Source organism: Neomonachus schauinslandi, chromosome 10, assembly GCF_002201575.2.
Source record: "Neomonachus schauinslandi chromosome 10, ASM220157v2, whole genome shotgun sequence".
NCBI classification, from domain to species: domain Eukaryota; kingdom Metazoa; phylum Chordata; class Mammalia; order Carnivora; family Phocidae; genus Neomonachus; species Neomonachus schauinslandi.
The window spans coordinates 120,725,496-120,740,680 of NC_058412.1; the positions used below are offsets into that span (position 1 = coordinate 120,725,496).

Genomic DNA, 15,185 nt, shown 5'->3' on the forward strand with positions numbered 1-15,185 from the left:
CATCCATCCATCCATCCATCCATCCATCCATCCATCCATCCATCCATTCACTGATTCAACAAATATGTTTTGAGCTCTTACTATGCTTTAGGAACTATGTTATATAATATATACTGCAAGTATATATTAATACCTAGATTCAAATGACTCCAGTGAAAATAACAATTATTTTTTATTTTTAGTAATTATTGGCTCAACTTTCCCTGTGTGGCTAGAAGAAGAAATACTTAAACAGCTGAACACAGACAATGATATGCCAACATACCTTTTGTAGCCAGGCGAACGCAGTTGATTTTGGTCTCCTGTGAACAACAAAAGTGAGGTTCCAGTTAATTAGTTGCAGGTTTGATTTGTTATATAAAGAAAAAACATACATATGTAGTTTTAATTATAATTTTAAATCTGTCCTTTCCATTTCTTCCCCCATTGGAATCATCTTTTAATTCTATTTCTTCATTTCTTTTCAGGCTAGGCACATACTTGGTTCCTTTCACTTCCTGGCTCCCATCACCTCATAAACTTCCCCAGACAGAACCACTTATAAACATATCAGATACTGCTACTGCATAGCACAGGACAACTTTAACAATGACACTAAGTAAGTACACTGTGGCATGAGTTAGTAGATGGCACCAGGACCATCCTTGGGAAACTATAAATAAATAATGCATCTATCCGCACAGGCTGAAACAGACCCTTGGCAATAGCTCAGTCAATAGGAACGTGTAAGAATCAAACTACAAAGTTCATGTTCAAAAAGTCACTTTGGTCCCCAGATCTTTGGTGAACCTCATGGTTTTCATGGATAATGTTGTATGTGTGTGCTCGTGTGGCAATCAAATCTTTGCTGGGTAAACTAATTATTGTTGGCTGTTCCCCAAGTGGACAAAATCCATAAACTTGTGATGTTACTAGGCATGCAGTTGAGTTACAGAAGACTGTGTTTAGAAAGAGAATCATTTTAGCCTGCTTTATTGGGATCATCTCCCAGGAGGCCCTGGAACCAGTTAAAAATTCCAGTTTACTAAGCTATACCTCCAGCAACAGTCTGAATGTAGTGTAGCAATGAAAATAAAAGGCAAAGAATGCAAGTGAGTCTCAAGAATCAAACGTGTGTCCTGCTACTGCTCAGTCATAAGAAATCACGGCATCTTGAAGGCACCTGTGTTAGTCAGGTCTTTGAGGGTTCCTGGACCCGATTCTGTTGTGTGTGTGTGGGGTGGGGGTGGGGGGTGGTTCCTCCCTTTCTATAACACCAAGCAACCTTCAGACACCGGCAAGGTATCTGGGAATTCAACTCAGTTCTGACACAGTCTACCTGGAGATGGCATCAGATTCCACAGGTTAAGGGTTCAGTACTACAAGACTGTCCCCCACACCCTACTTCAGATGCCAGGTGCAAGCCTCAGGCTGTTACCTGTGCTTCTGACCTACCAGCTACAGATTGAAGGTTCCAGTGACCTCCTCCTTAGGTTTGATTAATTTGCTAGAGCAGCTCACAGAACTCAAAGAAACATGTTAGTAGATCACCAGTTTATTGTAAAAGGGTGTAACTCAGGAGCAGTCAGATAGAAGAGATGTATAGGGTGAGATATGTGGGGAGGGATGCAGAACCTCCATGCCTTTTCAAGAAGTGCTACTCGCCCAATCTTCATGTGATCACCTACCCAGAAGCTCTCTAAACCCAGTCCTTCTGGATTTTTATGGGGGCTTCACTGCATAGTCATTATTGACTTAGTCATTAGTTACTGGCTGATTCAACCTCCAGCCCCTCACCTCTCCCCAGAGGTCCAGTAGGCTGGGGGCAGGGTGGGACTGTGGAACTATGGGACTGAATGTTCTAACCCTCTAATCAGAAGTTGATCCTCCTGGCAACCAGTTCCCTCCTTGGGTGGGGTCCCAAAGTCACCCTCATTAACATAACAAAAGACACCTTTATCACCATTGACACTTAGGAAATTCCAAGGACTGAGGAAACTGTGAGCTAGAAACCAGGGACAAAGACCAAATACACATGAGAAATATATTTTTTGTCATTCAGAAATCACAATCTAAGAAATCACAATATTGCATCAGGGTTATGCAGAAGTATAAAACCCATGAACTTCAGTGGCTAAAAACACTAAAGGTGTATTTCCCACTTAAACCAACATGTCCAATGTAGGTGCATGACTAGGTCTGAAGTGTGGTTGTGGTGGTGGTTGGGGGATACTGTAATCACTGTAGGTCCTCAGAGACCAAGGCTGGTACATCTATTTTTTAATTTTTAAATTAAGAAAAATTTTATTTAAATTCAATTAACATATATTATTAGTTTCAGAGATAGAATTTAGTGATTCATCAGTTGCATAAACCCCAGTACTCATTATATCAAGTGCCCTTCTTAATGCCCATCACCCATTTACCCCATTCCCCCACCCACTTCCCCTCTAGCACCCTCAGTTTGTTTCCTATAGTTAAGAGTCTCTTATGGTTTTTATCTTATTTTATTTCTCTTTCCTTTCCCCTCTGTTCATCTGTTGTGTTTCTTAAATTCCACAGGAGTGAAATCATGTGGTATTTGTCTTTCTCTGACTGACTTATTTCACTGAGCATAATACCCTATAGTTCCATCCACATCATTGCAAATGGCAAGACTTCGTTCTTTTTGATGGCTGAATGATATTCCATTGTATGTGTGTGTACGTACACACACACATATATATACACCACATCTTAATCCATTAATCTGTTGAATGAATGTTGGCTATTGTGGACATTGCTGCTATAAACACTGGGGTGCATGTGCCCCTTCAAATAACTATTTTTGTATCCTTTGGATAAATATCTAGTAGTGCAATTGCTGGGTCATAAGGTAGTTCTATTTTTAACTTTTTAGGAATCTCCATACTGTTCTCCAGAGTGGCTGCACCAGTTTGCATTCCCACCAACAGTGTAAGAGGGCTCCCCTTTCTCATCATGCTCACCAACATCTGTTGTTTCCTGAGTTGTTAATTTTAGCCATTCGGACTGGGGTAAGGTGATATCTCATTATGGTTTTGATTTGTATTTCCCTGATGCTGAGTAATGTTGAGCATTTTTCATGTGTCTGTTAGCTATTTGTATGTCTTCTTTGGAGAAATGTCTGCTCATGTCTACCTCCATTTTAACACAAGCCTGCACTGTTCACTGAGGCAGGAGAAAAGAATGCTGGAGTTGGGAACTCACAATCAAATACTTTGTATCAGAAGCTACAGTTACTTGACTCAAGTTTCATTGACTAGAACCAGTCATATGGGCCATGCCTAACTTAAGTGAGGTAGGGAAATGGAGTCTTCCATGCACTCAGAAGTAGAGAAGAAATCATAATGTCTATAGCAGAGTCTATTTTCTCTAGGCACACCTCTGAATGCTAGAAACTGTCTCTTGAAGTATGACTCCCCAGTGGTCTTGATTCTGTTCCTCACACCACAGAAAGTCCTCCCTTGCTTGTGTACAAAAGATGTCTGGATATTGAAAGATGGTTCTCATTTCTATTAATGTTCTTCAACCATTCCTCAGATGATAAGAGTTCAAGTCCTTTAAACCAATATTGCTACTCATCCTGGGACATCTTGCAGTTTTGTCCCTTATTGAGAAGGAACTAGAATAGGAAGCAGCAGTCTACATGTGGTCTTGTCAATATATGATTACCTAGATTATCACTATTTTCTATTTTCCTTAGTTATATGGGCTTCTATTAACATAGCCAACATCTCAGTTTTTCATTGATCACAATGAATGTGCCATCAACCTTCCCCCTACCAAAAAAAAAAAAAAAAAAATCTGCCTGCTTCTACATACATAAATGTGGTTGTATTTCTGGAATCCAAGTAGAGAGTCATATACTGATTTCCCCTATTGACTTCCATCTTCTTTGATCTGGTTGCTACAGCCTGTCATCATATTCTCCACCATACATAAGTTTTTGGACATATTTTTCTATAATTTTACCCAATCATTAATATAGGTGGTAACCTGGAAAATGCCATTGATAAAGATTTGTGACATGTACTAGAATCCGCCTTCCAGGTTGGCATTCATTGCTCATCAGAATTTTTGGATGGTTATCTAACTACTTATTTCCTCAACTGCTTATGCACTTGGATCCTCCTGCTGTGTTTTCCCACCAACATAGCTTGAGGATAGGGTCAAACTCACTTCAGATACTCAGACTCTGTCTACTTCATTTCCCCACTCTATCAGTCTAAGAACTCTCTCAAAGAAAGAAGGTTGGGTTGACATGACTTGTTCTTTAGGACAAGTGTTTCCCTTCCTTTCTTTTTTTTAATGCTGAAAGTGCTCTTTTTTAAAATAAACAATTTATTAAACAACTGGAAAATGCAGAAATGTTAAAAGAATATCACACACTATAATTCAAATATAGGAAGTATTCATTTGAGGTGTTCATATATTTCAAGTAAGCTATATTTCAAGAAAAAGGTTTTTTTTAAAAGAGTATATCCAGAAGAAAGAAGGAAAAATTATGAATAAAAAATAGAAAAATAAAGTGGAACTTTCTAAATGTGATGCCAAAAAGCTTCAGTCACAAATGAGGTAAAACTTAAAAATGATGATAAAAGTGAGCCAATGAATTCTTTTATTTTCATGTTTGGAGAAAGAGCAGATGTCCAACTCCTGTTGGCTTCCATTTCTGTTCTCTGGCTTAAAGGGTCAGTGAGCTGAAGCCTGAGATGGTTACAGAGAGTATGAGCTCCTGAGGACGGAAGGCGGTCTGCACATGGCTATGCAGCACCACAACAACCAACACCGAGAAACCCTGGAGAGTGGAGCTATGCCACTAGGAATGGTCAGAAGGATTGCCAACTTTATATTAATACAACGAAAAGGATTTTGCAAGAACTGTATTAGGAAACTTGCCAATTACATGCAAGATTATTACATACAGGAATGGGCAAGGGTTTGATGAGGATTTCACTGCTGGAGGTAATTTCTAAATATGTACCTAGACTTCAAAGAGAGTTGATCTAATCTTTTCACATCTAAGATTCTATTCTCAGGATGTCTTGGTGGCTTAGTTGGTTAAGCATCTGACTTTTGGTTTTGGCTCAGGTCATGATCTCATGTGTTGTGGGATCAAGCCCCACATCAGGCTCCGTACTCCGTGGGGAGTCTGCTTGGGATTCTCTCTCTCTCTCTCTCTCCCACTGCCCCTCCCCTGCTTGTGTGCATATGCATACACGTTTTCTCTAATAAATAAATAAATCTTTAAAAAAAAAGGATCTATTCTCAGGGACTAATCTGAAATGTAGACGAAGGTTTATATTCAAAGATGTTGGTTTCAGTGTTCTTTATATAAAAGTGAAAGTGAAGAGCAACATACCTGTCGAACCCTACAGGCATGGTAAAGAAAGTTGTGGTCTATCCACACAGTGGAATATTATGAAGCTAACAAAAAATGATTGTGAGGGCCACATAACAACATGGAATAGTACACATAAGAAAATATTAAATGGATAAAGCAAAGTACAACTTTAACTACAACTAACATGCAAAGGTAAGCATTTAAAAATAATCCGTGAAGGAAATATACTAAATCATAAGAACTGTTACATGGTTTATTTGAAGTGCAACATGTATAGAGACAAGTATACTAACCTTAACTACAGTTTGCCAAATTTTTCACAAAGCAAGCACCCACCGATGACCGGCACCCCAGATGAAAACGTCAAACATTGCCAGCACTTCAGAAGTACCCTTCATGCACTCTCTGGGTCATTTCATCCTGGCAATGGTGAACACTAACCTGCTTTCCTTTTTTACTTTAAGGTTTTATTTATTCAGGAGAGAGAGAGTGGGGGATGGCAGAGGGAGAGAGACAAGCAGACTCCCCGCTGAGCATGGAGCCTGACATGGGGCTCAATCCCAGGACCCTGAGATCAAAACCTGAGCCAAAACCAAGAGTCAAATGCCTAATTGACTGAGCCACCCAGGTGCTCCGACACTAACCTGCCTTCTGTGGTAGTGTTCTCTCTCTTTTTTAGAAGATTTATTTTATTGAGAGAGAGAGAGAAAGAGAAAGAGAGAGAGGGAGGGAGGACACACATGTGGCAGGGGGAGGCAGACAAAGAGGGAGAGAGAAACACAAGCGGACTCCATGCTGAGCATGGAGCCCGATGTGGGGCTCAATCTCACAACCCTGAGATCAGACTTGAGCCAAAAGCAAGAGTCAGATGCTCAACTGTGCCATCCAGTTGACCCGGGAATGTTCTCTTTAATATGTGTTACATTAAAGGAAATCTGGGTAGCTGCAATGGTTTATTCTACTGCCTTCAGTCCCTCATTGGGTCATTTGTAAGAACTTTCTAATTCTGAGAATCATCTTCCCTTCCACAAATGCATGCATGCGAGTGAGCCATATCTGACAACCACCTCCTCCACCCCACATCTATTAAAAGCTGTTTTCTATAACCTGGAGTGCATGTCTCATTATGCTTAACTCTCCCTGGTTTTCACAAACATGATGTTGACATGTCTGCTTTCTCCCAAGTTCCTGACACCTTTAATTCCATAACCAATTTGTCTTTGTTGGTTAGAATTAGATACAAAATAACAAAGTCCTAAGTCACTCTCTTGACCTTTTGCATGATTGAACTGTTAGCAAGCAAGTCAGGAAGATGTTCTGCATCCCAAGTCTGCTAGATAGTCTGCATCCTGACATGTGGGAAGTCTGGCCAGTGCACATATACCCAAAGTCCCCAATCAGTTCAATAAACAGGAAATGAGTACTTTCTTTGTGCCAAGATTATATAAAGTTTCTGAAAAGGAGAAACATTTGGTATATTTTCTGTTCTATCTCCATTATTATATCCTACTTCTAGGTCTGTAATATATTCTGGGACAGAACAAAAATTTCATTTCCCCATCATCTGACTTTCACTCATATCCCACTTCCCACTCCAGATTTGTGAATCTGGACACAGGTATGTACCATGTTGGGGCAGAATATAATTCCCTAACTATTGTGATTCTGTTGAGACCGACTTCTACTCAAGCTCTGCCAGTGCTGGGCAATATTGAGCAAGTCACCACCACTCTCTATGGCTCAATTTCCCCATCAATCAAATAAAAGAGAAAGGGATGGAGAAGGCCAATTTGGTGGAGTGGGCAGAGTATTCTAAGGTTGCTTCAAGTTCTCAAAATGTGAGGTCTGGCTTCAGCTACTGGCTGTCCTCCTGCTCTTTCAGTACTCTGTTCTCTTGACACCACTCCATATCACCATACCCCATCCCACAACACATAGCTTACTTAAAAAAAAAAAGCTATCATCTACCTTATTTCCCAGAATGCCATATGTTTACACCTACTTACCTACTCATGGCCTCCATTTCAAGACTAGATCAAGTCTGACTCATCCATCCATCCTTCACTACCTACTGAAATTAAAGGGTGTCTCTCTAAATCAGAGACTTACAGCATAGTGTCTAAGGCATCAAGTATTTCAGTAATTGCTACTTACTATCCCGATGGGCTTAGGTTAAGTCATACTGCCACCCTGAACAAGAAGCCATAGGTACCTGGGTAGTGCATACAATTCTTATTCTACTGCCCCATTAGACTGCCCTATGTAATAGGATGGGGAATTAGGCCTGACCCCAGTTTTCAAACAATTTCCCCAGTTACCCAAACTCTTGCCTTTGTCTTCTCTAAGACTGAGCCACCCTAGTAAATATGATGTGAGTTAGTTAGCCCTGACACCATAGTCTAGTTTGCTGAGTTGCTTTTGCTCCACCCTTAATATTCCTCTAAGTCTTGGCTGTGGCTCCAACAGCCCACTTAACCTTTATTCATCTGGTCAACCAAGCAACAGATATTTATTGATATGATCACTATTAATTATATTGATGATTACTGCATGATCACTATGTGCCAAGCATTGTGCTGGGTACTAGTATTACAGCATATGCAAAACAGACATGGTCCATGTCCTCATGGAGCATGTACACATTATTTTCCAATATTTGTAACAAACATTAGATAACTATTCTCACAAATAAGTATCTAATAACAAGTTGCAATAAACACTGTGAGGAAGAAGTACTAGGTGCTATGTATGTGTATGAAGATGATATGAGGTATAGATGGGAAGGAAGATGATACATTGCCTTGAGCAAAGACCATTTAGCCTGTAACCTGGAAGATCAGTAGGAGGTAATTATATGAAGTGTCAAAAAAGTGTGTCCTGGACTCAGGAACAGACATGCAAAGACCTGTAAGTGAGGAAATGCATGGTGTAGTTGAAGGTGTAAAGAAGTCTGGAAGGTTACATCATAATGAAGTACTTGGAGAATGATATGAGATGAAGCTAGAAAGAGAAGCCTGGTAGAGCCTTTTAGACTGTAGAATTTCAGTCTGTATTTTAAGAACAACAGAAAGCAATCAAAGAGTTATGAGCAGGAACAATAAAGTTTTCAGACTTACATTTTATTAAAATGTAGAGACTGTTATATAGAGAACAAACTTATGGTATAGGAGAAACTAGTCAGTAGGAAGAGTATAGTGGTGTAGTCTAGCCTAGAGATGGCGATGGCCAAGACAGTGGCTGCAGAGAGCCTCTTTCAACCTACCCCACTCTGGGAAGGCATATTTTGGCTCTGCCTGAGCTTAGAGATCTCCCACTACCTCACTACACCCAATGCTTATGAATCTGTATTGGCTTCTGGTATGGACACCTACTGGGTCCTCAGTCTAGCCTCCCCGCACCCCAATTCTCCTTGACTCTCTTCTAAAAATCCACAAAGTACACAATCTTAGCATAATTAAAATACAGAGAATCTTCAAAACTTCATAATCCTTGTTAGGAAAAAAAAAAAAAAGCATCAAAACTGAATGAAATATTTCTAAGGTTTTCAGCACAATACAGAAAAGCAATTGAAAGAGAAGAGAGGTAAGCCAGCACAGGGTGTAAGATTGATCTAAAATGATCACTATATGATGGCTAACTGAACATAATAAAAAAATAAATAAAATGATCACTAGCAAAGCCGAGTTTGTATGTAGGAAAAATCGGAAAATGTGTGAAAATGCTGGTAGATTAAGATGATGAATAGATGGAAAGGACTTGAAGGCACAATAATTCAAGGGGCAACCTTAAATAGGTATCACTTATGGGGGAAAATATGGTAAAAAGAGGGGAAAGTGCCCTTGGGAGATTGGATGAGGAAAAGGAAAAGAGGCAGGTGGAATTTTAAGATCCTGTAAGTCAAAAGAGAACAACAGCAATGAGTCCAAGAACACACAACCACCCATCCCCCATCATACACAAAACTTAGTTATCCATTGAAAAACTGTACTTCACTATTCTATCAGAATACTGTGTTTTTAAACTAGAAATATTGTAAGCCACCTTAAATCTACAATATGAATAAAAGAAAGGAGTCAAATACAACTACTATATGAAGAAAATGGAGGGGCACCTGGGTGGCTCAGTCAGTTAAGCGTCTGCCTTAAGCTCGGGTCATGATCCCAGGGTCCTGGGATTGAGCCCTGCATAGGACACCCTGCTCAGCGGGGAGTCTGCTTCTCCCTCTCCCTCTACCTGCTGCTCCCCTTGCTTGTGTTCTATCAAATAAATAAATAAAATCTTAAAAAAAAGAAAATGGAAAATAAAAATCAAAACATCCTAAGTGATGAAAATCCACCCCCTCAAATAAAACAAAAACAATTGCACACCAGAGGAAAAATATAACAATACTCCAAACTGAATTAAATTTCCTCAATTTTGAATTAGAAATGCAAAGATTAAAAACTGAAATGTCTAAAAAAATCAGCACAAAAAGAGAGAGTTGATTGAACTCAGGAAAATAAGAAAAAAGGCCAGAGCACTTCAGAAATTAAGTTTAAATAATATGGTGTCCAAAGTAAAATTTTAATAAGGGGCACTGAAGAAAGAGAAAAACAACCAAGAGAAGAAAATGAAATAAATAAAACAGCCAGGGTCAGTGAAAGGGTGACTTAAAGAGAAGACAAAGAGGATCCAATATATGTATACTTGAAATCCCTGAGAAGACAGACTGGATAATTGAACAGGAAAAGATTTAGAACAATAATCCAAGGAAAATTTCTGGAATTAAAAGAGAACCTGAGCCTATATATTAAAAGGACTCAAAGCCCTGAAAGATCTATTCCAAGATCCTAATAAAACAATTCAACTTTTCTTTTCAAAAAGAAAAAAGTCCTCAAGGACTCCAGTGAAAGAAATCAAATAATTCACAAGGGCAAGAGATGTCATGAGATATTGCCAAGGCAACATAAAAGGCCAGGAAATATGGGGCAGCATTTTCAAGAAACTCAAAGAAAGAAATTATGAACCAAGGATTTTATAACTAGCCAGGTATGTTCTGAGTATCAAAGCTACAGAAAAATAACTTTCAACATTCAGTAACTCAATGAATACCACACTCATGACTCTTTCTTGAGGAATATATCAGAGGATAAGTTTCACTCAACAAAGAGTTGACTGAGGAAATTTCACCAAAAGGATTGATGGTAAGCATTTAATATAATTGTAAATCTAAGACTAAAACAAGGTAGGGACATAGTTGAGAGTAGAACACAGAAATGTTATATTTTCTGACATGCAGAAGTAATGCAAGAAAAAGTGAAAAAGAGAAAAAAAAAATAGAGAAGAGGAAAGTAGGATAAACTCATTCATTGCTCAACAGGCACTAGGTGAAAGTCAGTGGATACCATCAAAAACTGACAAGCCAGTGATGTCTGCAAGATGGCAGAGTAAGAGTTTCCAGCACTCATCCTCCTACAGAAATATAATTTTGACAATCACGCCTGGAGAAGAGTACCTTTGTGGGAGCTCAGAAGTCCAGCAGAGGGGTCCCAGTACACTACCAGAGCACAAAGTCTGAGAACAAATGCAATGAAGAGGGTAAGAAGAGCAGTTTCACTTTACTCATGTCACCTGTCCCCCAAAGTGGCACAGCCCAATGCCAAGAGAGATGCTCTCAGCCCACAATTTCTCTCCTGGGATTATGTGAGAGCACAGTGAATGCATGGCTTCCCCAGATGGCAAGATGCTGCCCAAGAGGGCCACTCTTTTCTTGTCCCAACCAGAACATTAAGGGGATAGGCATGGCTAAATAGTTTGAGGGACATTAGGAGTAGGGAAAAGAAAAATGTGGTATATATAGGATTATGGACTATTATTGAGCCTTAAAAAAAAAGACAGACATCCTGCCATTTGCAACAATATGGATGAACCTGGAGGACGTTATGCAAAGTGAAATAAGCCAGACATAGAAAGACAAATACTGCGTGATCTCACTTATATGTGGAATCTAAAAAAGTTGAAATCATAAAAGCAGAAAGAGGAATGGTGTTTGTAAGGGGCTAGAGAGCAGGGGTGATGTTGGTCCAAGAGTTATGCAGGATTCATAAGTTTTGGAGATCTGTATAATACTGTATTTTATACTTGAAACTTGATTAGAGAGTAGATCCTAAATGTTCTCACCACACACAACGTGAGGTGATGGATATGTTCATCAGTTCAAGTGGGGTAATCATTTCACAATGTACATGTGTCTCAAAATATCACATTGTACATCTTAAATGTATACCAATTTTATTTGTTGATTATACCTTAATAATTCTGGGAAGAAATGATGACAAACCAGATAGGAAAGGTTAGCTATGAAAAGAGGATCAAAGGATTACAAAGATAACTACCAGAAAAAAAAGTACAAACCTTTCTAAATATTAAAAGATATTTTGGGGCGGAGCAAGATGGCGGAGGAGTAGGAGACCTGGATTTCGTCTCCTCTCAGGAATTCAGCTGGATAGGGATCAAACCATTCTGAACACCCACAAACTCAACAGGAGATCGAAGAAAAGAAGAGCAACAACTCTCATCAGAAAAGCGACCACTTTCGGGAAGGTAGGACGTGCGGAGAAGTGAATCCGAGGCCATATTCAGGAGGATAGACGGCGGGGGAGGGGCCTCCGGCGGCCGCTTCTGGCAAGTGATAGAGCCGCGGAGCACAAAATCGGAACTTTTAAAAGTCTGCTCCGCTGAGGGACGTCACTCTGGTGGCTAAACGGGGGGTGGAACCCTCCGGGACAGTGTGGTCTCAGGACCCTCAGGGTCACAGAAAGACTGGGGGTGCCTGAGTGTGGCAGAGCTCCCAGGTATCGGAACCGGCTGCAGAGGCGGAGCCCAGGCGCGGGCTCTCAGCTCGGGGTTGCCATAAACCGTGATCCGCGGCACAGTCGGGCCCCTGCTCCTCCAGCAGGGACCCAACAAGCGGCAGATCCGGGGAGACTCACCTTCCTCCCCCGGGAGGAGCCGCGCGTGAGTGCACCGCAGGGATCTGCTGGGTTTGGAGACTCCACCCGGGGTCGGGTGCCAGAGATAGAAACGCGGGGTCACAGGCCGGGTGAGCACGGAGTGCGGCTGGAGACCGGGGAGACGGGAGTGACTGACGGCTTTTCTCTGGGGGCTCACTGAGAAGCGGGACCCCGAGTTCTCGGCTCCTCCGGGGCGGAGATTGGGAGGCCGCCATTTTCACTCTCCGCCTCCAAAGCGGTACGGAAAGCTCACAGGGAACAAAAGCCCCGGAGAGCAAACCCCAGCAGATTACTTAGCTGGGAGGGGGCAAGGGCGGGGCAATTCTGCCTCCGGCAAAGACATTTGGAAACCACGGCAACAGGCCCCTCCCCAGAAGATCAGCGAGAACAGCCAGCCAAGACCAAGTTTACCCATCAATGAGAACGGCAGAACTCCAGCTCTAGGGGACTACTGCACATAGAATTCATGGCTTTTTTACCATGATTCTGTAGTCTTTCAAAGTTAATTTTTTTTAACTGTCTTTTTTTCTTTTTTTATTCTTTTTGAATTTTTCTTTTTCCCTTTTTCAACCAACATCTTATCAATCCCTTTTTTTTTTAAAAAAAAACATTTTTATTTTTCATTTTTAGAGTCATATTCTATCCCTTCATAGTAGTTACCCATATTTTTGGCTTATATATATAAGTTGTTCTCTCTTTAAAATTTTGAGATAGTTTCTTCTAACAGATCAAAATATACCCTAAATCTCTAGTATATGGTGTTTTCTGTTCCCCTGCCTGATCACATCCTCTCCCTTTTTTTTTTCTCTTTTTTTAAATCCTCTTCTTTCTTTTTTCAAACAACTTCTTATCAATTCCTTTTATAAAATTTTTTATAATTTCCATCTTTACAGTCATATTCCATCCCTTCATCATATCAACCCTTATTTTTGTACATATATAAGTTTTTCTTTCTTTAAAATTTTGGGAGGCACTTTCTTCTAAAAGACCAAAATACACCCCAAATCTAGTGTGTGGCACTGATCATATTTGATCACATTCTGGTTTTTTTGTTGTTGTTTTGTTTTGTTTGTTTTTGTTTTTATCTTTATCTTTTTCTTTTTTCTCTCTTTCCCTTTCTTTTCCCACTGCTTCAGGTTTTTTCTGATTTGTTTAGAGTATATTTTCTGGGGACGTTGTTACTCTGCTAGCATTTTGTTCTCTCATTAATCTATTCTCCTCTGCACAAAATGACAAGACGGAAAAAATCACCTCAACAAAAAGAACAAGAGGTAGTACCGACTGCCAGGGACCTACTCAATACGGACATTAGTACAATGTCAGATCTAGAGTTCAGAATCATCACTTTAAAGATACTAGCTGGGCTTGAAAAAAATATGGAAGTTATTAGAGAAACCCTTTCTGGAGAAGTAAAAGAACTAAAATCCAACCAAGTAGAAATCAAAAAGGCTATTAATGAGGTGCAATCAAAAATGGGGGCGCTAACTGCTAGAATAAATGAGGCAGAAGAGAGAATCAGTAATATAGAAGATGAAATGATGGAAAATAAAGAAGCTGAGAAAAAGAGAGAGAAACAACTACTGGATCACGAGGGCAGAATTCGAGAGATAAGCGATACCATAAGACGAAACAACATTAGAATAATTGGGATCCCAGAAGAAGAAGAAAGAGAGAGAGGGGCAGAAGGTATAATGGAGCAAATTATAGCAGAGAACTTCCCTAATTTGGGGAAGGAAAGAGGCATCAAAATCCAGGAGGCACAGAGAACCCCTCTCAAAATCAATAAAAATAGGTCAACACCCCGACATCTAATAGGAAAACTTACGAGTCTCAGAGACAAAGAGAAAATCCTGAAAGCAGCTCGGGAGAAGAGATATGTAACCTACAAGGGTAGAAATATTAGATTGGCAACAGACCTATCCACAGAGACCTGGCAGGCCAGAAAGGACTGGCAGGATATCTTCAGAGCACTAAATGAGAAAAATATGCAGCCAAGAATACTATATCCAGCTAGGCTGTCATTGAAAATAGAAGGAGAGATAAAAAGCTTCCAGGACAAACAAAAACTAAAGGAATTTGCAAACACGAAACCAGCCCTACAAGAAATCTTGAAAGCGGTCCTCTAAGCAAAGAGAGAGCCTGAAAGCAACATAGACCAGAAAGGAACACAGACAATATACAGTAACAGTCACCTTACAGGCAATATGATGGCACTAAATTCATATCTTTCAATAGTTACCCTGAATGTAAATGGGCTCAATGCCCCAATCAAAAGACACAGGCTATCAGATTGGATTAAAAAACAAGACTCATTGATATGCTGTCTGCAAGAGACACATTTTAGACCCAAAGACACCCCCAGATTTAAAGTGAGGGGGTGGAAAACAATTTACCATGCTAATGGACACCAAAAGAAAGCTGGGGTGGCAATCCTTATATCAGACAAATTAGATTTTAAACCAAAGACTGTAATAAGAGATGAGGAAGGACATTATATCCTACTTAAAGGATCTATCCAACAAGAAGATCTAACAACTGTAAATATCTATGCCCCTAACATGGGAGCAGCCAATTTTATAAGCCAATTAATAACAAAAGCAAAGAAACACATCGACAACAATACAATAATAGTGGGGGACTTTAACACCCCCCTCACTGAAATGGACAGATCATCTAAGCAAAAGATCAACAAGGAAATAAAGACTTTAAATGACACACTGGACCAAATGGACTTCACAGACATATTCAGAACATTCCACCCCAAAGCAACGGAATACACATTCTTCTCTAGTGCCCATGGAACATTCTCCAGAATAGATCACATCCTAGGTCATAAATCAGGTCTCAAC

General features: G+C 40.1%; 1 protein-coding gene across 1 annotated transcript in view; it reads right to left on the bottom strand.

The window, feature by feature from the left end:
- Positions 1–15,185, bottom strand: part of PTPRT (protein tyrosine phosphatase receptor type T) — an 831,114-nt gene that overhangs the window by 207,034 nt on the left and 608,895 nt on the right. Inside the window, exon 13 of the mRNA XM_044919044.1 lies at positions 266–302. Coding sequence (XP_044774979.1) covers positions 266–302 — 37 coding nt within the window. The remainder of the gene's footprint in view (positions 1–265; positions 303–15,185) is intronic.